General features: G+C 44.9%; 1 protein-coding gene and 1 long non-coding RNA gene across 14 annotated transcripts in view; one reads left to right on the forward strand and one right to left on the reverse strand.

Annotated features, from left to right (window-relative positions):
• Positions 1-26,598, reverse strand: part of LOC110500989 (neuronal cell adhesion molecule) — a 128,180-nt gene that overhangs the window by 26,961 nt on the left and 74,621 nt on the right. For 11 of the 13 annotated variants that reach the window (XM_036945241.1, XM_036945247.1, XM_036945237.1 and 8 more), the window contains exons 3-9: positions 12,454-12,649; positions 11,925-11,942; positions 10,180-10,285; positions 8,413-8,606; positions 7,312-7,434; positions 6,294-6,464; positions 300-411 (exon numbers count right to left, since the gene is read on the reverse strand). In XM_036945241.1, coding sequence (XP_036801136.1) covers positions 300-411; positions 6,294-6,464; positions 7,312-7,434; positions 8,413-8,606; positions 10,180-10,285; positions 11,925-11,942; positions 12,454-12,547 — 818 coding nt within the window. In that variant the 5' untranslated portion in view covers positions 12,548-12,649. The remainder of the gene's footprint in view (positions 1-299; positions 412-6,293; positions 6,465-7,311; positions 7,435-8,412; positions 8,607-10,179; positions 10,286-11,924; positions 11,943-12,453; positions 12,650-26,598) is intronic. The other 2 variants (XM_036945242.1, XM_036945240.1) reach the window with 1 other exon arrangement.
• Positions 3,983-4,347, forward strand: LOC118938843. The gene is made up of 3 exons (XR_005036204.1): positions 3,983-4,042; positions 4,081-4,149; positions 4,188-4,347. It is a non-coding gene; the product is annotated as an uncharacterized LOC118938843 (long non-coding RNA).

A 26,598-nucleotide genomic window follows, 5' to 3' on the forward strand; every position in this document is an offset into this window, starting at 1 on the left:
GTGTTGTTCATGCAGTGTTGTTCATGCTGTGTTGTTCATGCAGTGTTGTTCATGCAGCGTTGTTCATGCAGTGTTGTTCATGCAGTGTTGTTCATGCAGTGTTGTTCATGCAGCGTTGTTCATGCAGCGTTGTTCATGCTGTGTTGTTCATGCTGTGTTGTTCATGCAGTGTTGTTCATGCAGTGTTGTTCATGCTGTGTTGTTCATGCAGTGTTGTTCATGCAGTGTTGTTCATGCAGTGTTGTTCATGCAGTGTTGTTCATACAGCGTTGTTCATGCAGTGTTGTGGGCGTACTTACAGTCCTTCAGCGATACACTCTAGCTCCAGAACCCCTCCCCTCAGGGCCATCTGGGTGCTGCTCCGCCCCAGAGGAGCCATGAAGCTGGGTCGCCGCTCCTCCGATGGACTGTCTGGAGAACAGGACAGGAAACACAATCATCTCAGCACCAGAACCACACGTTCTAAATACCCTGTTCACACTACTGAGCCAAGCCGAGCTGAGCCAAGCCGAGCTGAGCCAAGCCGAGCTGAGCCAAGCCGAGCTGAGCCAAGTTAAATAGTACTTCTCTGACCTGGGTGGTGGGTAAATATAGCTGCTGGATTGTGGAAAGGGTATAACTGTCTGTAGCTAGCTGTGACCATTCAGTTCGTAGAGCCAGTAGTCCAGCACCAGCGGCATATAGACTATTATAGGATAGTAGTAATATCCCGTGCTGTTATGGACTGTGATAGTGGATATATAATGAGTTAACTGTAGCCACGCAGGCCCTACGTTGGCCCTTTCACAGGCTGCTTCCCAAATGGCTCCCTTATCCCCATAGTGCACTATATAGGGCCACTGGTCGGAAGTAGACACACAACACCTGGAGAGACAGGCTGTCCAGTTGTCAATCTGTTGCCATGACAACCAAGGGATCTAGGATTTCTCCCTTAGTATCCTTCCTCGATATAATCATATGACAGATTTTAGCCATAAGCTAGCTGCGGCTGCTATGATTCTAACATGTTTAGCCCTAAGCAAGCCCTTACTGAAAGGTCTTGGAAAATCCCTTGTGAAATTTACAATGAGACTAGATTGAGTGAGTAGAGCTGGGGGGAATGTGTTGTATACAACACATTGGCGTGAACCGCTGATTGGATGGACAGAACACAGATTGTGTTTAATGATCTTTCCATGCGTGCCTTTTTCAGGGTCAGAGACTTACATTAAAAGAACATGGAAAGATCTAGATGAGAGAGAGAGAAAATACTGTATACGTCTCATGCAAGAGTTTCATCATACTAGTTCTGTATGCTGTGTGCTTCACTTTGGATTTCATCATCTAACTATTGGGTGATGTGTTAAATTTAAACTAGGAGGAGGATCCTTTTTACTATGAATAATGCTAAACCAATGGGAAGCTTATGGTTAACGTTAGTACAGTGCCTTGCGAAAGTATTCGGCCCCCTTTGCGACCTTTTGCCACATTTCAGGCTTCAAACATAAAGATATAAAACTGTATTTTTTTGTGAAGAATCAACAACAAGTGGGACACAATCATGAAGTGGAACAACATTTATTGGATATTTCAAACTTTTTTAACAAATCAAAAACTGAAAAATTGGGCGTGCAAAATTATTCAGCCCCTTTTACTTTCAGTGCAGCAAACTCTCTCCAGAAGTTCAGTAAGGATCTCTGAATGATCCAATGTTGACCTAAATGACTAATGATGATAAATACAATCCACCTGTGTGTAATCAAGTCTCCGTATAAATGCACCTGCACTGTGATAGTCTCAGAGGTCCGTTAAAATCGCAGAGAGCATCATGAAGAACAAGGAACACACCAGGCAGGTCCGAGATACTGTTGTGAAGAAGTTTAAAGCCGGATTTGGATACAAAAAGATTTCCCAAGCTTTAAACATCCCAAGGAGCACTGTGCAAGCGATAATATTGAAATGGAAGGAGGATCAGACCACTGCAAATCTACCAAGACCTGGCCGTCCCTCTAAACTTTCAGCTCATACAAGGAGAAGACTGATCAGAGATGCAGCCAAGAGGCCCATGATCACTCTGGATGAACTGCAGAGATCTACAGCTGAGGTGGGAGACTCTGTCCATAGGACAACAATCAGTCGTATATTGCACAAATCTGGCCTTTATGGAAGAGTGGCAAGAAGAAAGCCATTTCTTAAAGATATCCATAAAAAGTGTAGTTTAAAGTTTGCCACAAGCCACCTGGGAGACACACCAAACATGTGGAAGAAGGTGCTCTGGTCAGATGAAACCAAAATTGAACTTTTTGGCAACAATGCAAAACGTTATGTTTGGCGTAAAAGCAACACAGCTCATCACCCTGAACACACCATCCACCCTGTCAAACATGGTGGTGGCAGCATCATGGTTTGGGCCTGCTTTTCTTCAGCAGGGACAGGGAAGATGGTTAAAATTGGTTGGAAGATGGATGGAGCCAAATACAGGACCATTCTGGAAGAAAACCTGATGGAGTCTGCAAAAGACCTGAGACTGGGACGGAGATTTGTCTTCCAACAAGACAATGATCCAAAACATAAAGCAAAATCTACAATGGAATGGTTCAAAAATAAACATATCCAGGTGTTAGAATGGCCAAGTCAAAGTCCAGACCTGAATCCAATCGAGAATCTGTGGAAAGAACTGAAAACTGCTGTTCACAAATGCTCTCCATCCAACCTCACTGAGCTCGAGCTGTTTTGCAAGGAGGAATGGGAAAAAATTTTAGTCTCTCGATGTGCAAAACTGATAGAGACATACCCCAAGCGACTTACAGCTGTAATCGCAGCAAAAGGTGGCGCTACAAAGTATTAACTTAAGGGGGCTGAATAATTTTGCACGCCCAATTTTTCAGTTTTTGATTTGTTAAAAAAGTTTGAAATATCCAATAAATGTCATTCCACTTCATGATTGTGTCCCACTTGTTGTTGATTCTTCACAAAAAAATACAGTTTTATATCTTTATGTTTGAAGCCTGAAATGTGGCAAAAGGTCGCAAAGTTCAAGGGGGCCGAATACTTTCGCAAGGCACTGTAGATGAATGCCCATTGGTTAACATTAGTAGATGAATGCCCATTGGTTAACGTTAGTAGATGAATGCCCATTGGTTAACGTTAGTAGATGAATGCCCATTGGTTAACGTTAGTAGATGAATGCCCATTGGTTAACATTAGTAGATGAATGCCCATTGGTTAACATTAGTAGATTAATGCCCATTGGTTAACATTAGTAGATGAATGCCCATTGGGTAACATTAGTAGATGAATGCCCATTGGTTAACATTAGTAGATGAATGCCCATTGGTTAACATTAGTAGATGAATGCCCATTGGGTAACATTAGTAGATGAATGCCCATTGGTTAACATTAGTAGATGAATGCCCATTGGTTAACATTAGTAGATGAATGCCCATTGGGTAACATTAGTAGATGAATGCCCATTGGTTAACATTAGTAGATGAATGCCCATTGGTTAACATTAGTAGATGAATGCCCATTGGTTAACATTAGTAGATGAATGCCCATTGGTTAACATTAGTAGATGAATGCCCATCCAAAGAAAGGAACATTAATTTCAGTAAAGAAAATGGATTTGATTGGTTTCTTTTTCTTGATGGGTTTCCTACAAATGAATTCACCTTTTAGGCATTTGGTTTTCTAAGTAAGAAGGTAAGCTAAGTTAACACAGTACAGGGTAAAGGGGGAGGATTTAGTTATGGAATGTAATTAACATTGTTTGATGTTATTTTGTTATATTACGCTATCAATGTGAATTTAGTCACACAGGATGAGGTTGGGAGTAGATGATCAGGTCAGGTATAGTCCAGGTAGGTTATACTACAGGTGTTGGAGTCAGGTGGGTCAGGTAGGTTATACTACAGGAGTTGGAGTCAGGTGGGTCAGGTATATTCCAGGTAGGTTATACTACAGGTGTTGGAGTCAGGTGGGTCAGGTAGGTTATACTACAGGAGTTGGAGTCAGGTGGGTCAGGTATAGTCCAGGTAGGTTATACTACAGGTGTTGGAGTCAGGTGGGTCAGGTAGGTTATACTACAGGAGTTGGAGTCAGGTGGGTCAGGTATATTCCAGGTAGGTTATACTACAGGTGTTGGAGTCAGGTGGGTCAGGTATATTCCAGGTAGGTTATACTACAGGTGTTGGAGTCAGGTGGGTCAGGTAGGTTATACTACAGGTGTTGGAGTCAGGTGGGTCAGGTATATTCCAGGTAGGTTATACTACAGGTGTTGGAGTCAGGTGGGTCAGGTATATTCCAGGTAGGTTATACTACAGGTGTTGGAGTCAGGTGGGTCAGGTATATTCCAGGTAGGTTATACTACAGGTGTTGGAGTCAGGTGGGTCAGGTATAGTCCAGGTTGGTTAGAATTAAAGGAGGAGTTGGGATGGGGCTGGGTTCACTTTGGGATAAGGGGGTAAACCAGCACTCACCAACAAATAAATTGTTCGTATAATTGTACAAAGCTGCCACAGTTTCATTGATTGCATCCACTGTAAAAATCAATCAGAACATCATGAGCATGCAGTGCTACATAGACATCTACAGGGAACAACCAGGGGGAGATTGTTAGAGTTTCTACATAGACATCTACAGGGAACAACCAGGGGGAGATTCAGTTTAGAGGAAGGGATGTCATCAAACAAATATCATCAAACAAATATCAACAAACAAATATCAACAAACAAATATCAACAAACAAATATCATCAAACAAATATCAACAAACAAATATCAACAAACAAATATCATCAAACAAATATCAACAAACAAATATCAACAAACAAATATCAACAAACAAATATCAACAAACAAATATCAGCAAACAAATATCAACAAACAAATATCAACAAACAAATATCAACAAACAACAACAACAACAAACAAATATCATCAAACAACAACAACATGAAGGGACAGTTAAAAAATGCATCACACATTTGAATGATGAGTATTATAAAATACAAAATTATCACTATATTCAAATATTGCATAACAAGGCAATGTGAAGATGCACAGAAACATGAAAACATACAATGACAAAATGTCATGGTGTCCACTAAGACAACTCAGGGAAGGAGGACCCAGGGACAGTCCAAGGCTCCCTTCTCCTTGGCCCTAACCCTTATTTGCAGATCTGAAGGGAATCAATATGTATAAGCAGTGTAGAGGTGGAGCTTCTCCCTTACAGATCAGTAAACATCTCAGGTGTAGGAACCCACTGGGACTGGTTAAAAGCCTCTGTGCTGAGTGGGATGGACACTCAGGTGTAGGAACCCACTGGGACTGGTTAAAAGCCTCTGTGCTGAGTGGGATGGACACTCAGGTGTAGGAACCCACTGGGACTGGTTAAAAGCCTCTGTGCTGAGTGGGATGGACACTCAGGTGTAGGAACCCACTGGGACTGGTTAAAAGCCTCTGTGCTGAGTGGGATGGACACTCAGGTGTAGGAACCCACTGGGACTGGTTAAAAGCCTCTGTGCTGAGTGGGATGGACACTCAGGTGTAGGAACCCACTGGGACTGGTTAAAAGCCTCTGTGCTGAGTGGGATGGACACTCAGGTGTAGGAACCCACTGGGACTGGTTAAAAGCCTCTGTGCTGAGTGGGATGGACACTCAGGTGTAGGAACCCACTGGGACTGGTTAAAAGCCTCTGTGCTGAGTGGAATGGACACTCAGGTGTAGGAACCCACTGGGACTGGTTAAAAGCCTCTGTGCTGAGTGGAATGGACACTCAGGTGTAGGAACCCACTGGGACTGGTTAAAAGCCTCTGTGCTGAGTGGGATGGACACTCAGGTGTAGGAACCCACTGGGACTGGTTAAAAGCCTCTGTGCTGAGTGGGATGAACACTCAGGTGTAGGAACCCACTGGGACTGGTTAAAAGCCTCTGTGCTGAGTGGGATGGACACTCAGGTGTAGGAACCCACTGGGACTGGTTAAAAGCCTCTGTGCTGAGTGGGATGGACACTCAGGTGTAGGAACCCACTGGGACTGGTTAAAAGCCTCTGTGCTGAGTGGGATGGACACTCAGGTGTAGGAACCCACTGGGACTGGTTAAAAGCCTCTGTGCTGAGTGGGATGGACACTCAGGTGTAGGAACCCACTGGGACTGGTTAAAAGCCTCTGTGCTGAGTGGGATGGACACTCAGGTGTAGGAACCCACTGGGACTGGTTAAAAGCCTCTGTGCTGAGTGGGATGGACACTCAGGTGTAGGAACCCACTGGGACTGGTTAAAAGCCTCTGTGCTGAGTGGGATGGACACTTACTGTCCAGGACTTTGACAGTGATGGGTTGTTTCTGCTGGATGGTCTGTGTGTGGGGGAAGCGGGCGTAACAGATGTAGTCGTTCCTGGTGTCGTCCAATAGGACGTTAGAGAAGTACAGGTCTCCATTTAACGCCTGGGACACACGCGTGTTCTGAGGCAGGCGCTGGAAGTCTGCGAGGGAGGGGGGAAGGAGAGGAAGAGGAAGAGCAGAGATGATGTATCACATAAAATATGTTACACATCAAATCAAATTTTATTTGTCACATACACATGGTTAGCAGATGTTAATGCGAGTGTAGCGAAATGCTTGTGCTTCTAGTTCCGACAATGCAGTAATAACCAATGAGTAATCTAACCTAACAATTCCTAAACTACTACCTTATACACACAAGTGTAAGGGGATAAATAATATGTACATAAAGATATATGAATGAGTGATGGTACAGAACGGCATAGGCAAGATGCAGTAGATGGTATAGAGTACAGTATATACATATGATATGAGTAATGTAGGGTATGTAAACATATAAAAGTGGCATAGTTTAAAGTGGCCAGTGATACATGTATTACATAAAGATGGCAAGATGCAGTAGATGGTATAGAGTACAGTATATACATATGATATGAGTAATGTAGGGTATGTAAACATTATATTAAGTAGCATTGTTTAAAGGGGCTAGTGATACATTTGTACATGTATGGCAGCAGCCACTCAATGTTAGTGGTGGCTGTTTAACAGTCTGATGGCCTTGAGATAGAAGCTGTTTTTCAGTCTCTCGGTCCCTGCTTTGATGCACCTGTACTGACCTCGCCTTCTGGATGATAGCGGGGTGAACAGGCAGTGGCTGTATACAATTACACTAAATATGTATGCTTACTGACAACCAAAAACAGCCCCTATATAATCTCAGAACACAGTCCGGCAATATGACTTCTAGAATTGGACTTTACAGCGTACTGTCTGGATGTAAACCAACACACAATGTGTAGAAATGTATGAAACCCCTTGAAGACTTACTGTTGTCCATCCAGAAGATGATGGGAGGGGGCAGGCCTGCAGGCGGTCGACACTGCAGCACCAGAGACACTCCCACCTGTACCATGATTGCCTCTTTCCTCTCCTTCGACCACAAGGGGGACCCTGTGTCACATAAACAGACATCATACAGGCAGCAGTGAGGTAGGGGCCCTGTATAAAATGTACAACAGGGGAAATTGGAGATAGGGGCCCTGTGAAAATGTTCAACAGGGAGGTAGGGGCCCTGTTTAAAATGTACAACAGGGAGGGAGGGGCCCTGTTTAAAGTGTTCAACAGGGAGGGCGGGGCCCTGTTTAAAGTGTTCAACAGGGAGGGCGGGGCCCTGTTTAAAGTGTTCAACAGGGAGGGCGGGGCCCTGTTTAAAGTGTTCAACAGGGAGGGCGGGGCCCTGTTTAAAGTGTTCAACAGGGAGGGAGGGGCCCTGTTTAAAATGTTCAACAGGGAGGGAGGGGCCCTGTTTAAAATGTTCAACAGGGAGGGAGGGGCCCTGTTTAAAATGTTCAACAGGCAGGGAGGGGCCCTGTTTAAAATGTTCAACAGGGAGGGAGGGGCCCTGGTTAAAATGTTCAACAGGGAGGGAGGGGCCCTGTGTAAAATGTTCAACAGGGAGGGAGGGGCCCTGTGTAAAATGTTCAACAGGGAGGGAGGGGCCCTGGTTAAAATGTTCAACAGGGAGGGAGGGGCCCTGTGTAAAATGTTCAACAGGGAGCGAGGGGCCCTGTTTAAAATGTACAACAGGGAGGGAGGGGCCCTGTTTAAAATGTTCAACAGGGAGGGAGGGTCCCTGTTTAAAATGTTCAACAGGGAGTTATGTCTTTAAAATATCAGAATGCTTAACTCTAATCTGCAAAGACATTGAAAAGATCTGCTGATTATAATACTTGTTCAATACAGATTCATCATCCCTTCAGGGAGAGTTTACAAAGTGGGTAGGTTTGTTATGGCTGGAATCCCAGGGTAAAAGAGTTGTACTAAGGTTGGCTAAGGTTAATAACAGTTTCAGTGTAAAGACAGGCTCAGGGTAAAGACAGGCTCAGGGTAAAGACAGGCTCAGTAACAGTTGGAAATAACGGTTCTTACTCGACTGTCTGATGAAGATGTTGTTGGAAACAGCGGTCCCATGCTCATTGCGTGCGGTACACTGGTAGATCCCCTCGTAGGCCTCAGCCTTCTCCCCACTGATGTCTATGACCAGCGTCCCTGAGCTCGGCTTCATCAACACCTTAGAGTCCTTCTCCACGTCAAAATGGGTCCCATTCCGTGTCCAGGAAAAGCTGGATAAAACATACAGGGTTAAAGTAGAGTAGAGTACAGTACAGTACAGCACAGTACAGTACAGTACAGTACAGTACATAATTGACACTTCATGGAATAGGGCTGAATAATGATGACAAGTCGTTGGGATTCATGTGACTAATTTAGAAACCTCTTGAGGGTCAGTACTGTAGGTGGTGTATCTAATGGTTTAGAAACCTCCTCTTGAGGGTCAGTACTGTAGGTGGTGTATCTAATGGTTTAGAAACCTCCTCTTGAGAGTCAGTACTGTAGGTGGTGTATCTAACGGTTTAGAAACCTCCTCTTGAGAGTCAGTACTGTAGGTGGTGTATCTAATGGTTTAGAAACCTCCTCTTGAGAGTCAGTACTGTAGGTGGTGTATCTAACAGTTTAGAAACCTCCTCTTGAGAGTCAGTACTGTAGGTGGTGTATCTAACGGTTTAGAAACCTCCTCTTGAGGGTCAGTACTGTAGGTGGTGTATCTAATGGTTTAGAAACCTCCTCTTGAGAGTCAGTACTGTAGGTGGTGTATCTAATGGTTTAGAAACCTCCTCTTGAGAGTCAGTACTGTAGGTGGTGTATCTAACGGTTTAGAAACCTCCTCTTGAGAGTCAGTACTGTAGGTGGTGTATCTAATGGTTTAGAAACCTCCTCTTGAGAGTCAGTACTGTAGGTGGTGTATCTAATGGTTTAGACACCTCCTCTTGAGAGTCAGTACTGTAGGTGGTGTATCTAATGGTTGAGAAACCTCCTCTTGAGAGTCAGTACTGTAGGTGGTGTATCTAACGGTTTAGAAACCTCCTCTTGAGGGTCAGTACTGTAGGTGGTATATCTAACGGTTTAGAAACCTCCTCTTGAGGGTCAGTACTGTAGGTGGTGTATCTAACGGTTTAGAAACCTCCTCTTGAGAGTCAGTACTGTAGGTGGTGTATCTAATGGTTTAGAAACCTCCTCTTGAGGGTCAGTACTGTAGGTGGTGTATCTAATGGTTTAGACACCTCCTCTTGAGAGTCAGTACTGTAGGTGGTGTATCTAACGGTTTAGAAACCTCCTCTTGAGGGTCAGTACTGTAGGTGGTGTATCTAATGGTTTAGAAACCTCCTCTTGAGGGTCAGTACTGTAGGTGGTGTATCTAATGGTTTAGAAACCTCCTCTTGAGGGTCAGTGCTGTAGGTGGTGTATCTAATGGTTAAGAAACCTCCTCTTGAGGGTCAGTACTGTAGGTGGTGTATCTAATGGTTTAGAAACCTCCTCTTGACAGTCAGTACTGTAGGTGGTGTATCTAACGGTTTAGAAACCTCCTCTTGAGAGTCAGTACTGTAGGTGGTGTATCTGTAACCTTAAAGGGTTCTTCAAAGGGTTCTCCTATGGGAACAGCCAAATAACCCTTTTTGATTCAAGATACCACCTTCTTTTTCTAAGAGTGTAGAGACTCTCAAGAGGGAGTTTCTACTTCAATGTAGGCAGTTGGGTGCAGTCAGGTGTTTCAGTCAAATGTCACTAAAGCGACGGACAGTGGGTCTCTATGGTAATGGTCTCCATGGGGATTTATTCACACAGCATTCCACTCACCTGGGATGCGGCTTCCCTTTGGCCTCACAGTAGATGAGGATGTTCTCCCGAGGGTCGATGATGAAATCCTTAGGGGACTGGTGGGTTATAGTGGGAGGCTGTGGTACTGGAGGAGAGGGGTAAGAGGGGTGTTAAACAGTGGCAAATCTACACACACTTTGCTCCATAATGTGCACACACACACCCAGTGAGAGAGAGACACACACACCAAGTGAGAGAGAGACACACACACACAGTGAGAAAGAGACACAAACACTCACAAACACACACACATATGCACACACACACACTCCCTCACTCACATGCACCCAGTGAGAGAGACACACACACACACACACACACACACACACACACACACACACACACACACACACACACACACACACACACACACACACACACACACACACACACACACACACACACACAGTGAGAGAGAGACACACACATGCACCCAGTGAGAGAGAGACACACACACCCAGTGAGAGAGAGACACACACACTCACTCAGAGAGAGAGAGACACACACACACATGCACCCAGTGAGAGAGAGAGACACACACACACACACACACAGTGAGAGAGAGAGAGACACACACATGCACCCAGTGAGAGAGAAAGACACACACACACCCAGTGAGAGAGAGACACACACACTCACTCAGAGAGAGAAGCAGACGCAACACGTCAGCAACACGTCAGCAAAACGTCAGCAACACGTTAGCCACATGTCAGCAACACGTTAGCAACACGTTAGCAACACGTCAGCAACACGTCAGCAACACGTCAGCAACACGTTAGCAACACGTTAGGAACACGTTAGCAACACGTCAGCAACACGTTAGCAACACGTCAGCAACACGTTAGCAACACGTCAGCAACACGTTAGCAACACGTCAGCAACACGTTAGCAACACGTTAGCAACACGTTAGCAACACGTCAGCAACACGTTAGCAACACGTTAGGAACACGTTAGCAAAACGTCAGCAACACGTTAGCAAAACGTCAGCAACACGTTAGCATCACGTTAGCAACACGTTAGCAAAACGTCAGCAACCTGTCAGCAACACGTTAGCAACACGTCAGCAACACGTTAGCAACACGTTAGCAACACGTTAGCAACACGTCACAAACACGTTAGCAAAACGTCAGCAACACGTTAGCAAAACGTCAGCAACACGTCAGCAACACGTTAGCAACACGTCAGCAACACGTTAGCAACACGTCAGCAACACGTTAGCAAAACGTCAGCAACACGTCAGCAACACGTCAGCAACATGTCAGCAACACGTTAGCAAAACGTCAGCAACACGTTAGCAAAACGTCAGCAACACGTTAGCAAAACGTCAGCAACACGTCAGCAACACGTCAGCCAGCATTAGATCAAATGGAAGGAAAAGTAAAGAGCATGCACTCAGCAGGATAAGATGCAGCAGACACTTCCTGTATTGCTCAACCACAACACATTGTCTAGTGGACCACTAGACAGCTAGACAACATGCTACATGTACATCATCACTTCATCTTATTATTCCTATAAACCATCATTGTATTCCCATTCAATGAAATGGTTCAAACGTCAATAACAAACATGAAATCACAAACCTCAATAAACAGCTTGTTTGTAAACACAGGGGCCAAAATAGCTACATGCAAATTTAAGCGCCGTCACTCCAATCCACACAACAGTAAGTCACTCCAATCCACAGCACATCTCACAGCAGAGTCCTGGACCCATCACTTACATCCTTCCAGAACCTTAGCTTTTTGTCCCCCATGAACGGCCATAAAAACGTTGAGGAAGGTGAGGAAAGCTAAGTATTAGTCAACAGGCAGATAAAGATAATGTGGGTAATGGCTAGGTCCCAAATGAGAGCCTATTCCCTACACACTGTAGTGCACTACTTTTGACCAGGGTGCATAGGGCTCTGGTCAGAAGTAGTGCACTATAAAGGGAATAGGGTGCCATTTGGGATGCAAACAACGTGGCAAGACAATACTAGAAGATTCCTCTCCACTGGGGTTGAACTAAATCATCATGTGAGATCTGTCCCAACATGCACATCATGTCACCATGCAGTGTTGTTGAGATGCAAGTCACTGGAAGGAAGCTACTGTATCTATGGTTCATTGACTAGATGCTTTCAAACCTTCTATATACTAACTTGTAACCTGTAATGTCATGAAATCTGAAAACATATAACTCCAGTAACTAAATAATACAGTACCCATTCAATACTGTGATCTACCGTCACCATATCCTACTGTACTTACGGTCAAGAGGCACTTCTAAGGCTGTGGTCATACGACCAAGGAATATCACCAGCAAAGCACCGCTGCTCAGCACCCATTTCCTCTTCCTGTCCATGGTCCGGCGTGTCACGTTAAAAATCTTCCCCCCTGGTCAGAGCTCTCCACAATGAGGACTATGTGGGGGTCAAGCAGGGTATCCACCACACCAGTCAGTCAGCTGAGAGAGAGAGAGAGACAGAGAGAGACAGAGAGAGAGAGATAGAGAGAGATAGAGAGAGATAGAGAGAGATAGATAGAAAGAGACAGAGAGAGAGAGAGACAGAGAGAGAGAGAGAGAGATAGAGAGAAAGAGACAGACAGAGAGAGACAGAGAGAGACAGAGAGAGAGAGACAGACAGAGACACAGAGACAGAGACAGACACAGAGACAGAGGGATGAAGTACTGTTTAGTTTAGTTCATTAGGATCTCCATTAGATACTACCCATGCAGCAGTGCAGTAAGACCTACTTAAGAAATTACAGTAATTCAAAGTGAAATTGATGTACACCATTAGATTCTCTTAACCCATCAATTCAACAGATAACTTCAAACAACCACAAAACAGAAAAGCGCTAAGTCGTCAAAGGCAACCTATGAACACTACAGTGTACAGCAGGTCTGAGTGCTACAGCGAGAATTGGAACTGGACTGGCTGTAGTGTGATTGGCTGTAACCACAGACCACAGGTGAGCAGTGTTCACCGGACGTGGTACCTTATCCCAGACCTGAGTTTTCAACCCTCTCTCTCTCCCTCTCTCTCCCTCTCTCTCTCTGTCTCTCTCGCTCTCCCTCTCTCCTCTCTCTCCCTCTCCCTCTCCATCTCTCTCTCTCCCTCTCTCCCTCTCTCTCTCACTCCATCTCTCTCCCTCTCTCTCTCTGTCTCTCTCTCTCTCCCTCTCTCCTCTCTCTCCCTCTCCCTCTGCCTCTCCATCTCTCTCCCTCCCTCTCTCCCTCTCTCTCTCTCCATCTCTCTCTCTCCCTCTCCCTCTCTCTCTCTCTCTCTCTCCCTCCATCTCTCTCTCTCTCTGTCTCTCTCTCTCTCCCTCTCCCTCTCCCTCTGTCTCTCTCTCCCTCTCTCTCCCTCTCTCTCTCTCCCCCTCTCTCTCTCTCTCTCTCTCTCTCTCCCTCTCCATCTCTCTCCCTCTCTCTCCCCCTCTCTCTCTCTCTCTCCCTCCCTCTCCCTCTCTACCACATCTGCTGTCTCGACCTCTGAATGCTCAGCTATGAAAAGCCATTTGACATGTATTCCTGAGGTGCTGACCTGTTGCACCCCCAACAACCACTGTGATTATTATTATTTGACCCTGCAGGTCATCTACTAACGTTTGAACATCTTGGCCATGTTCTGTTATAATCTCCACCTGGCACAGCCAGAAGAGGACTGGCCTCCCTTCAGAGCCTGGTTCCACTCTAGGCTTCTTCCTGTGTTCCTGCCTCTCTAGGTTTCTTCCTGTGTTCCTGCCTCTCTAGGGAGTTTTCCCCAGCCACCGTGCTTCTACATCTGCATTGCTTGCTGATTGGGGTTTTAGGCTGGGTTTCTGTATAACATTTTGTGACATCTGCTGATGTACAAAATGCTTTATAAATAAGTGTGATTGATTGATTGCTTGACCGTGACAATCACAGAACAGCCGCAGAGGGTAGAGAGCACCACTGTCAGCCATATGGATCCTATTACACATGAATGGACGGCGACATGGACACACTTCTGCTGTCAACAACAAAAGAGGTTAGAAGACACTGAATGTGTTCATATTGTTAATAGTCTCTAATAAACTGCACCACAGGGAATAGACAGGAAACATGTATCTGGCTACATTCACTTTCATCCATTCATTCTAATAGATAACATGAGCCAGTATCAACAGGCTGGCTGTGCTAATGTAGGAATACAATGACCCACATAGAAAAAGCAGAAGAGAAAGTCCTCATCCGTGTGATTCACATTGTTCACAGTGGACAGAGGGACCTGTCCAAGGCTGAGCTGTTGAGGAAGAGTCACAGTGGACAGAGGGACCTGTCCAAGGCTGAGCTGTTGAGGAAGAGTCACAGTGGACAGAGGGACCTGTCTAAGGCTGAGCTGTTGAGGAAGAGTCACAGTGGACAGAGGGACCTGTCCAAGGCTGAGCTGTTGAGGAAGAGTCACAGTGGACAGAGGGACCTGTCCAAGGCTGAGCTGTTGAGGAAGAGTCACAGTGGACAGAGGGACCTGTCCAAGGCTGAGCTGTTGAGGAAGAGTCACAGTGGACAGAGGGACCTGTCCAAGGCTGAGCTGTTGAGGAAGAGTCACAGTGGACAGAGGGACCTGTCCAAGGCTGTTGAGGAAGAGTCACAGTGGAGAAAGGGACCTGTCCAAGGCTGAGCTGTTGAGGAAGAGTCACAGTGGAGAAAGGGACCTGTCCAAGGCTGAGCTGTTGAGGAAGAGTCACAGTGTAGAAAGGGACCTGTCCAAGGCTGAGCTGTTGAGGAAGAGTCACAGTGGACAGAGGGACCTGTCCAAGGCTGAGCTGTTGAGGAAGGGTCACAGTGGACAGAGGGACCTGCCCAAGGCTGTTGAGGAAGAGTCACAGTGGAGAAAGGGACCTGTCCAAGGCTGAGCTGTTGAGGAAGAGTCACAGTGGACAGAGGGACCTGTCCAAGGCTGTTGAGGAAGAGTCACAGTGGAGAGAGGGACCTGTCTAAGGCTGAGCTGTTGAGGAAGGGTCACAGTGGAGAGAGGGACCTGTCCAAGGCTGAGCTGTTGAGGAAGAGTCACAGTGGAGAGAGGGACCTTTCCAAGGCTGAGCTGTTGAGGAAGAGTCACAGTGGACAGAGGGACCTGTCCAAGGCTGAGCTGTTGAGGAAGAGTCACAGTGGAGAAAGGGACCTCTCCAAGGCTGAGCTGTTGAGGAAGAGTCACAGTGGACAGAGGGACCTGTCCAAGGCTGAGCTGTTGAGGAAGAGTCACAGTGGAGAAAGGAACTCTCCAAGGCTGAGCTGTTGATGAAGAGTCACAGTGGACAGAGGGACCTGTCTAAGGCTGAGCTGTTGAGGAAGAGTCACAGTGGACAGAGGGACCTGTCCAAGGCTGAGCTGTTGAGGAAGAGTCACAGTGGACAGAGGGACCTGTCCAAGGCTGAGCTGTTGAGGAAGAGTCACAGTGGACAGAGGGACCTGTCCAAGGCTGAGCTGTTGAGGAAGAGTCACAGTGGAGAAAGGGACCTCTCCAAGGCTGAGCTGTTGATGAAGAGTCACAGTGGACAGAGGGACCTGTCCAAGGCTGAGCTGTTGATGAAGAGTCACAGTGGACAGAGGGACCTGTCCAAGGCTGTTGAGGAAGAGTCACAGTGGACAGAGGGACCTGTCCAAGGCTGTTGAGGAAGAGTCACAGTGGACAGAGGGACCTGTCCAAGGCTGAGCTGTTGAGGAAGGGTCACAGTGGACAGAGGGACCTGTCCAAGGCTGTTGATGAAGAGTCACAGTGGAGAAAGGGACCTGTCCAAGGCTGAGCTGTTGAGGAAGAATAGTGTAACTTCCTACAGAGATGGTATTCTCTATTCTAGCTCATGTCAGCACACCAGGCCTGGTTGGCTGGAGAGGAGAGGAGGAGAGGAGAGTTGTTATGGAGGTTGAATCAGTAAGGCTGGTCTGAATGGATCGTCACTTCATTCACCGGGTAAACTCTATAATACACATCACTTCCTATCTCGCTCACCTTCATAGCAGGTATTTATATAGTAGTGGTTTTAATGATACCTCATCAGGATAGCAGGTATTGGTATGGGAGTGTTATTAATGATACCTCATCAGGATAGCAGGTATGGGAGTGTTATTAATGATACCTCATTAGGATAGCAGGTATTGGTATGGGAGTGTTAATAATGTTACCTCATCAGGATAGCAGGAGTGTTAATAATGATACCTCATCAGGATAGCAGGTATTGGTATGGGAGTGTTAATAATGTTACCTCATCAGGATAGCAGGTATTGGTATGGGAGTGTTATTAATGTTACCTCATCGGGATAGCAGGTATTGGTATGGGAGTGTTATTAATGTTACCTCATCAGGATAGCAGGTATTGGTATGGGAGTGTTATTAATGTTACCTCATCGGGATAGCAGGTATTGGTATGGGAGTGTTAATAATGTTACCTCATCAGGATAGCAGGTATTGGTATGGGAGTGTTATTAATGTTACCTCATCAGGATAGCAGGAGTGTTAATAATGATACCTCATCAGGATAGCAGGTATTGGTATGAGAGTGTTATTAATGATACCTCATCAGGATAGCAGGAGTGTTAATAATGTTACCTCATCAGGATAGCAGGTATTGGTATGGGAGTGTTATTAATGTTACCTCATCAGGATAGCAGGAGTGTTAATAATGATACCTCATCAGGATAGCAGGTATTGGTATGGGAGTGTTAATAATGTTACCTCATCAGGATAGCAGGTATTGGTATGGGAGTGTTATTAATGTTACCTCATCAGGATAGCAGGTATTGGTATGGGAGTGTTATTAATGTTACCTCATCGGGATAGCAGGTATTGGTATGGGAGTGTTAATAATGTTACCTCATCAGGATAGCAGGTATTGGTATGGGAGTGTTATTAATGTTACCTCATCAGGATAGCAGGTATTGGTATGGGAGTGTTATTAATGATACCTCATCAGGATAGCAGGTATTGGTATGAGAGTGTTATTAATGATACCTCATCAGGATAGCAGGAGTGTTAATAATGTTACCTCATCAGGATAGCAGGAGTGTTATTAATGATACCTCATCAGGATAGCAGGAGTGTTAATAATGTTACCTCATCAGAATAGCAGGAGTGTTAATAATGATACCTCATCAGGATAGCAGGTATTGGTATGGGAGTGTTAATAATGTTGCCTCATCAGGATAGCAGGTATTGGTATGGGAGTGTTATTAATGTTACCTCATCAGGATAGCAGGTATTGGTATGGGAGTGTTAATAATGTTACCTCATCAGGATAGCAGGTATTGGTATGGGAGTGTTATTAATGTTACCTCATCAGGATAGCAGGTATTGGTATGGGAGTGTTAATAATGTTACCTCATCAGGATAGCAGGAGTGTTATTAATGTTACCTCATCAGGATAGCATGTATTGGTATGGGAGTGTTAATAATGATACCTCATCAGGATAGCAGGTATTGGTATGGGAGTGTTATTAATGTTACCTCATCAGGAAAGCAGCTATTGGTATGGGAGTGTTATTAATGTTACCTCATCAGGATAGCATCACATCTCTCCTCCTCTTTACCATTAGCCAGTGTGTGGAATGTCATTCACCTATTCATTTCAGCCAATGAACATGGCACACTAACCCAATTCCACCACGCTTCCTGGTTAACCTAAGGGATCACTTCCCTTTCGGTCAACCAATGGGCATAAATCTGGGGGAGCATTTATGTCAACTCACCCCTTGTTTCTCACTTGATGTTTTGCAGCAACAGTCTTCCAACATAATAACCTGAAGCCCCGTTCTCCCAGCATAGGGCAACCTGTCATCAGCACCTGGCTCTGAGGAGAATTTCTCTGAGACGAGGCCTACCCCAAACTATTCATTAAAATGACATATTATATTATGTCTCTGCTGTCAATCAGTTAAGCCTGTACCCCATTTAAATACTATTCATGGCCATGGCCATACACACACACACACACACACACACACACACACACACACACACATAGGTTAAAGGTTACAGGATTACAGGGTAGAGGTTAAAGGTTAAAGGTTACAGGGTTACAGGATTACAGGGAAGAGGTTAAAGGTTACAGGGTTACAGGATTGCAGGGTAGAGGTTAAAGGTTACAGGATTACAGGGTAGAGGTTAAAGGTTACAGGGTTACAGGGTTACAGGCCTCTGCTCTGTTGGATGGAAAACCATCTCACTGAATTACTATTGTAGACACACACTCAACATTCACAAATAAGCAAATCTCACTGGCTGGGGATAACTGTACACACACACACATACATGCACACGCACACACAGATTGGAGCATTCAGCATTCAGACACAGTGAAACCCATCTCTGCACACACACTCCCAGTATTTGTAAAACAGACAACAGTAGCTGTGACAGTGGGAAAAATAACAGCTTTTATACAGGATGTCATATCTCACATAGAGATGCACATAGGAATGACATATTTGGTGTGATAAATAACAGCATACTGGAATGTTCAGAGGTATGCCACCATTGTGATTTTGAGCAAATATACAATACTTCATACCATACCAATAAAACCCTTTGAAATGAAAAAACATAACATTCATACTAGTCAGATGTCAACTTCTGGAACAAATTACACCCAGCACACCCACAGTGCCATGGCAACTGATGGTGTGGGTGCATTGTATGCATTGCCCCCTCAGGAGAGGAGAACTTGAAATGTCTCAAGGCAGAAAGAAAAACAACAACAAACTCACTGCCAAAGAATGAGCCTGCCAATCAAATGCTTAGAGATGGAAAAGCCTGCCAATCAAAGCCGGAGATGGAAGAGCCTGCCAATCAAAGCCAGAGATGGAAGAGCCTGCCAATCAAATGCATGGAGATGGAAGAGCCTGCCAATCAAATGCATGGTGATGGAAGAGCCTGCCAATCAAATGCATGGAGATGGAAGGGCCTGCCAATCAAACGCCCGGAGATGGAAGAACCTGCCAATCAAACACCCGGAGATGGAAGAGCCTGCCAATCAAACACCCGGAGATGGAAGAGCCTGCCAATCAAACGCCGGAGATGGAAGAGCCTGTCAATCAAACGCCCGAAGATGGAAGGGCCTGCCAATCAAACGCCCGGAGATGGAAGAGCCTGCCAATCAAACATCCGGAGATGGAAGAGCCTGCCAATCAAACACCCGGAGATGGAAGAGCCTGCCAATCAAACGCCGGAGATGGAAGAGCCTGTCAATCAAACGCCCGAAGATGGAAGGGCCTGCCAATCAAACGCCCGGAGATGGAAGAGCCTGCCAATCAAACACCCGGAGATGGAAGAGCCTGCCAATCAAACACCCGGAGATGGAAGAGCCTGCCAATCAAACACCGGAGATGGAAGGGCCTGTCAATCAAACGCCCGAAGATGCAAAATCGTACTGTTGCCAAGCTGCTATACTCAGTTATCTGAAAGGACTCTTGACATATTTTTTGTATGCATCCCAAATGGCACCCTATTCCCTACATAGTGCACTACTTTTGACCAGGGTGCACAGGGGTCTATGCTAGGCAGTAGGGTACCATTTGACAACCACAGAGGGCTAGAGAGGGTAGGAGGGGGGGGGTCAATTTGTCAAGGTGTTAAAACTAACGGACAGCTGTTGAAGAAGGGGAACACGGCTCCCTATTTCCTATAGACCACCCTCCTTTAGACTGAGGGCCATAGGGCTGTTAGGGAATAGGGTGCCATTTGGTACGCACACTGTGTGTAGTGTACGCTCCGTACACTACACACAGTGTGTGTGCCTGTGATGGTATCATTGCTATGCAGTTGTATATCACAGTTAAGGCCACCTTCCTCTGTCTCTGTGATCCAGCCCTGTGATCCAAGCTCTTACAGCAGTATAGGTTGTTATTTGTTGCTGTATCTGTGGTGGGTTAATGTAGTGTGGCTGTATCTGTGGTGGGTTAATGTAGTGTGGCTGTATCTGTGGTGGGTTAATGTAGTGTGGCTGTATCTGTGGTGGTTAATGTAGTGTGGCTGTGTCTGTGGTGGTTAATGTAGTGTGGCTGTATCTGTGGTGGTTAATGTAGTGTTGCTGTATCTGTGGTGGGTTAATGTAGTGTGGCTGTATCTGTGGTGGTTAATGTAGTGTTGCTGTGTCTGTGGTGGTTAATGTAGTGTTGCTGTGTCTGTGGTGGTTAATGTAGGGTGGCTGTATCTGTGGTGGTTAATGTAGTGTGGCTGTATCTGTGGTGGTTAATGTAGTGTGGCTGTATCTGTGGTGGTTAATGTAGTGTTGCTGTGTCTGTGGTGGTTAATGTAGTGTTGCTGTGTCTGTGGTGGTTAATGTAGTGTGGCTGTATCTGTGGTGGTTAATGTAGTGTTGCTGTATCTGTGGTGGTTAATGTAGTGTTGCTGTATCTGTGGTGGTTAATGTAGTGTTGCTGTGTCTGTGGTGGATTAATGTAGTGTGGCTGTATCTGTGGTAGTTAATGGCTGTATCTGTGGTAGTTAATGGCTGTATCTGTGGTGGATCAATGTAGTGTTGCTGTATCTGTGGTGGGTTAATCTGTGGTGGCTGTATCTGTGGTAGGTTAATGTAGTGTTGCTGTATCTGTGGTGGGTTAATGTAGTGTGGCTGTATCTGTGGTGGTTAATGTAGTGTGGCTGTATCTGTGGTGGTTAATGTAGTGTTGCTGTGTCTGTGGTGGTTAATGTAGTGTGGCTGTATCTGTGGTGGTTAATGTAGTGTTGCTGTGTCTGTGGTGGTTAATGTAGTGTGGCTGTATCTGTGGTGGTTAATGTAGTGTTGCTGTGTCTGTGGTGGATTAATGTAGTGTTGCTGTATCTGTGGTGGATTAATGTAGTGTGGCTGTATCTGTGGTGGTTAATGTAGTGTTGCTGTGTCTGTGGTGGTTAATGTAGTGTGGCTGTATCTGTGGTGGTTAATGTAGTGTTGCTGTATCTGTGGTGGTTAATGTAGTGTTGCTGTATCTGTGGTGGGTTAATGTAGTGTTGCTGTATCTGTGGTGGTTAATGTAGTGTTGCTGTATCTGTGGTGGGTTAATGTAGTGTTGCTGTATCTGTGGTGGTTAATGTAGTGTTGCTGTATCTGTGGTGGTTAATGTAGTGTTGCTGTATCTGTGGTGGTTAATGTAGTGTTGCTGTATCTGTGGTGGTTAATGTAGTGTTGCTGTATCTGTGGTGGTTAATGTAGTGTTGCTGTATCTGTGGTGGGTTAATGTAGTGTTGCTGTATCTGTGGTGGTTAATGTAGTGTTGCTGTGTCTGTGGTGGATTAATGTAGTGTGGCTGTATCTGTGGTAGTTAATGGCTGTATCTGTGGTGGATCAATGTAGTGTTGCTGTATCTGTGGTGGGTTAATCTGTGGTGGCTGTATCTGTGGTAGGTTAATGTAGTGTTGCTGTATCTGTGGTGGGTTATTGTAGTGTGGCTGTATCTGTGGTGGTTAATGTAGTGTGGCTGTATCTGTGGCGGGTTAATGGCTGTATCTGTGGTGGTTAATGTAGTGTGGCTGTATCTGTGGTGGATCAATGTAGTGTTGCTGTATCTGTGGTGGGTTAATCTGTGGTGGCTGTATCTGTGGTGGGTTAATCTGTGGTGGCTGTATCTGTGGTGGGTTAATCTGTGGTGGCTGTATCTGTGGTGGGTTAATGTAGTGTGGCTGTATCTGTGGTGGTTAATGTAGTGTGGCTGTATCTGTGGTGGGTTAATGTAGTGTTGCTGTATCTGTGGTGGGTTAATCTGTGGTGGCTGTATCTGTGGTGGTTAATGTAGTGTGGCTGTATCTGTGGTGGTTAATGTAGTGTTGCTGTATCTGTGGTGGTTAATGTAGTGTTGCTGTGTCTGTGGTGGGTTAATGTAGTGTTGCTGTATCTGTGGTAGTTAATGGCTGTATCTGTGGTGGATCAATGTAGTGTGGCTGTATCTGTGGTGGGTTAATGTAGTGTTGCTGTATCTGTGGTGGGTTAATGGCTGTATCTGTGGTGGTTCATGTAGTGTTGCTGTATCTGTGGTGGTTAATGTAGTGTGGCTGTATCTGTGGTGGTTAATGTAGTGTGGCTGTATCTGTGGTAGTTAATGTTGTGTGGCTGTATCTGTGGTGGTTAATGTAGTGTGGCTGTATCTGTGGTGGTTAATGTAGTGTGGCTGTATCTGTGGTGGATTAATGTAGTGTTGCTGTATCTGTGGTGGGTTAATGTAGTGTAGCTGTGTCTGTGGTGGATTAGTATAGTGTGACGAGTGAGGGAGGCTGCTGTGCATTGTCAGGATGGATCATGCCGAACAGGGCTGTTTGTGACCTAACACTTCCCTAGGATGTGGCCAATTACACTGATCTCTACCCTCACAAGTCATTAACTTAGAGATGGAGAGATGTTAAGAGAAGGGATAGAGAGAGAAAGAGAGAGAGAGAAAGAGAGACAGAGGGAGAAGGAGAGAGAGACAGAGAGAGAGACAGAGAGAGAGAGAGAGAGACAGAGAGAGACAGAGAGAGAGCGAGAGCAAGAGCGAGAGAGACAAAGAGACAAAGAGAGAGAGAGACAGAGAGAGTAACCACAACATCTCAGGCCTCAGTTTCTCTCCATTTCACTCCTCTTCTGCCCCTTCACCCTTCTTTCCCCCCTCTCAGTCCCTCCCCCACTCTTTCTCCCTCCTCCACCCCTCCACCTTTCATTCACCCCCCTCACTCCCTTCATCCCCTCTTTCTCCCTCCTCCGTGCCTCCGTTCATCCCAGTGAGTCTGCTAGAATGCCTGAGCTCATCCCTAACCCCTAGTAACCAACCTCAGCTGCTCTGCTGCCATCTCACATCACACACACACACACACACACACACACACACTGCCAGCTCACATCCCTATGTGGCCCATGATACCAACGCCACATTAAACTTCACATAAAAGCAGGGGTCTGTTTAAGCTAGCCTTGTGTTACTGTGTTGTCCTAAGGAAGGGCCTCTGAGGATACAGTACATTGATATTTATACCTGGAGACTATCATTACCACTACAGACCTTATACTGTAGTCTTTATACCTGGAGACTATCATTACCACTACAGACCTTATACTGTAGTCTTTATACCTGGAGACTATCATAACCACTACAGACCTTATACTGTAGTCTTTATACCTGGAGACTATCATTACCACTACAGACCTTATACTGTAGTCTTTATACCTGGAGACTATCATTACCACTACAGACCTTATACTGTAGTCTTTATACCTGGAGAATATCATTACCACTACAGACCTTATACTGTAGTCTTTATACCTGGAGACTGTCATTACCACTACAGACCTTATACTGTAGTCTTTATACCTGGAGACTATCATTACCACTACAGACCTTATACTGTAGTCTTTATACCTGGAGACTATCATTACCACTACAGACCTTATACTGTAGTCTTTATACCTGGAGACTATCATTACCACTACAGACCTTATACTGTAGTCTTTATACCTGGAGACTATCATTACCACTACAGACCTTATACTGTAGTCTTTATACCTAGAGACTATCATTACCACTACAGACCTTATACTGTAGTCTTTATACCTGGAGACTATCATTACCACTACAGACCTTATACTGTAGTCTTTATACCTAGAGACTATCATTACCACTACAGACCTTATACTGTAGTCTTTATACCTGGAGACTATCATTACCACTACAGACCTTATACTGTAGTATTTATACCTGGAGACTATCATTACCACTACAGACCTTATACTGTAGTCTTTATACCTGGAGACTATCATTACCACTACAACCCCTGACCTTATACTGTAGTCTTTATACCTGGAGACTATCATTACCACTACAGACCTTATACTGTAGTCTTTATACCTGGAGACTATCATTACCACTACAGACCTTATACTGTAGTCTTTATACCTGGAGACTATCATTACCACTACAGACCTTATACTGTAGTCTTTATACCTGGAGACTATCATTACCACTACAGACCTTATACTGTAGTCTTTATACATGGAGACTATCATTACCACTACAAACCTTATACTGTAGTCTTTATACCTAGAGACTATCATTACCACTACAGACCTTATACTGTAGTCTTTATACCTAGAGACTATCATTACCACTACAGACCTTATACTTTAGCCTCACAGTCCCACATGCTCAACTGTCGATTTGGGTTTGTGTAATGTTTGTGTAATTTGGTGTCAACCCCCAACCGTGCACTTTGGGGATGCCGGTCTGGAGAAGGGAGGGATGTATAGGGGAGGGGGTCCGGCTGTCGTGCTCTCACTCACTCACTCACTCACTCACTCACTCACTCACTCACTCACTCACTCACTCACTCACTCACTCACTCACTCACTCACTCACTCACTCACTCACTCACTCACTCACTCACTCACTCACTCACTCTCTCTCTCTCTCTCTCTCTCTCTCTCTCTCTCTCTCTCTCTCTCTCTCTCTCTCTCTCTCTCTCTCTCTCTCTCTCTCTCTCTCTCTCTCTCTCTCTCTCTCTCTCTCTCTCTCTCTCTCTCTCTCTCTCTCTCACTCACTCACTCACTCACTCACTCACTCACTCACTCACTCACTCACTCACTCACTCACTCACTCACTCACTCACTCACTCACTCACTCACTCACTCACTCACTCACTCACTCACTCACTCTCACTCTCACACCCATGTCACATCTCCAGGGAGGTTGAGAATTAAAAGCCCCCAGTCAGTAACACATCATAGGGCAACACAACAGAACCCAGTCTCCGCACTGACACAAGGACTTGACTTGAATGTCAGGATTTCCATATTTCAGAATCTGGAATGTATGACACCTTAAGACATACATTCCTCCATTTAGTTCCACCATTAATTCCTCATACTGTAGGTCCGTGTGTTGTTCTGTAGGAGAGGCACAGCGTGGAGATGATTGATGCGATTACAATATGAACTGGGGCCTGCTATTACAGAGCAGCATGGAGGACTCAAATGAATGAGTACTGTACTGTACACACAAAAATGTTAATTTGTGTGTGTACACATCAAGGACATCTTGCTTCCTTTTATTTGGCCCTGCAAGCAATTCCGTGTGAATAAATAGTGAATGAATAGTGAATGAATAGTGAATGAATAGTGAATGAATAGTGAATGAATAGTGAATAAAAAGTGAATGAATAGTGAATGAATAGTGAATGAATAGTGAATAAATAGTGAATAAATAGTGAATAAATAGTGAATGAATAGTGAATGAATAGTGAATGAATAGTGAATAAATAGTGAATAAATAGTGAATGAATAGTGAATGAATAGTGAATGAATAGTGAATAAATAGTGAATGAATAGTGAATGAATAGTGAATGAATAGTGAATGAATAGTGAATAAATAGTGAATAAATAGTGAATGAATAGTGAATAAAAAGTGAATAAATAGTGAATGAATAGTGAATGAATAGTGAATGAATAGTGAATGAATAGTGAATAAATAGTGAATAAATAGTGAATGAATAGTGAATAAAAAGTGAATGAATAGTGAATAAAAAGTGAATAAATAGTGAATGAATAGTGAATGAATAGTGAATGAATAGTGAATGAATAGTGGATAAATAGTGAATGAATAGTGAATGAATAGTGGGCCACTTGGACACCATATTAAAAAAAAGGCTTTTAGTTCAGTCTCCGCTCTGGCCAACTCAGTAGGTCCTGAGTGCTAAAATAAAACTACTCACAGACGATAAACAAACACAATTACTTATTTTTTGTTAATATGACAAGTGTGTGTTTTTATGCTAACGTTCATTGTCTTCCAGCCCATTCTGTATGGTGAGCACTAAGCAGCCGGATTGAGACAGTGGCTGTCACTGCGTTAAAAACACTGCTTGTGTGTTGGTCTGTATGGTGAGCACTAAGCAGCCGGATTGAGACAGTGGCTGTCACGACGTTAAGAACACTGCTTGTGTGTTGGTCTGTATGGTGAGCACTAAGCAGCCGGATTGAGACAGTGGTTGTCACTGCGTTAAGAACACTGCTTGTGTGTTGGTCTGTATGGAAGCTTTACAGACTCTATGATGTGTCCATATGGATGTAAGGAGGCCCCTTCTCAAACTCCCCCGGGTCTCCCACTCTGTTTGTTTAGGCCTCCATTCACATGCTAATGCCCTGCCCACTGCAGCAGAGTCCACAGAGACTGGTCTGACACACAGAGAGGAGAGTCACACTGGTGTCACAAGGTGGAAGGTCTATTGATTGTTCTCATGTGTGAGTGTCAGCCGCACACACATGCATGAGGAGGTGCGGACGTATGCAGACACAGAGTCACACTAAATGCCCATACACACACACACACACACACACACACACACACACACACACACACACACACAAACACACACACACACACACACACACACACACACACGTCTGCACACATGCATGAGGAGGTGCGGACGT

This window comes from Oncorhynchus mykiss, chromosome 15 (assembly GCF_013265735.2).
Source record: "Oncorhynchus mykiss isolate Arlee chromosome 15, USDA_OmykA_1.1, whole genome shotgun sequence".
In the NCBI taxonomy this organism is placed as follows: Eukaryota; Metazoa; Chordata; class Actinopteri; order Salmoniformes; family Salmonidae; genus Oncorhynchus; species Oncorhynchus mykiss.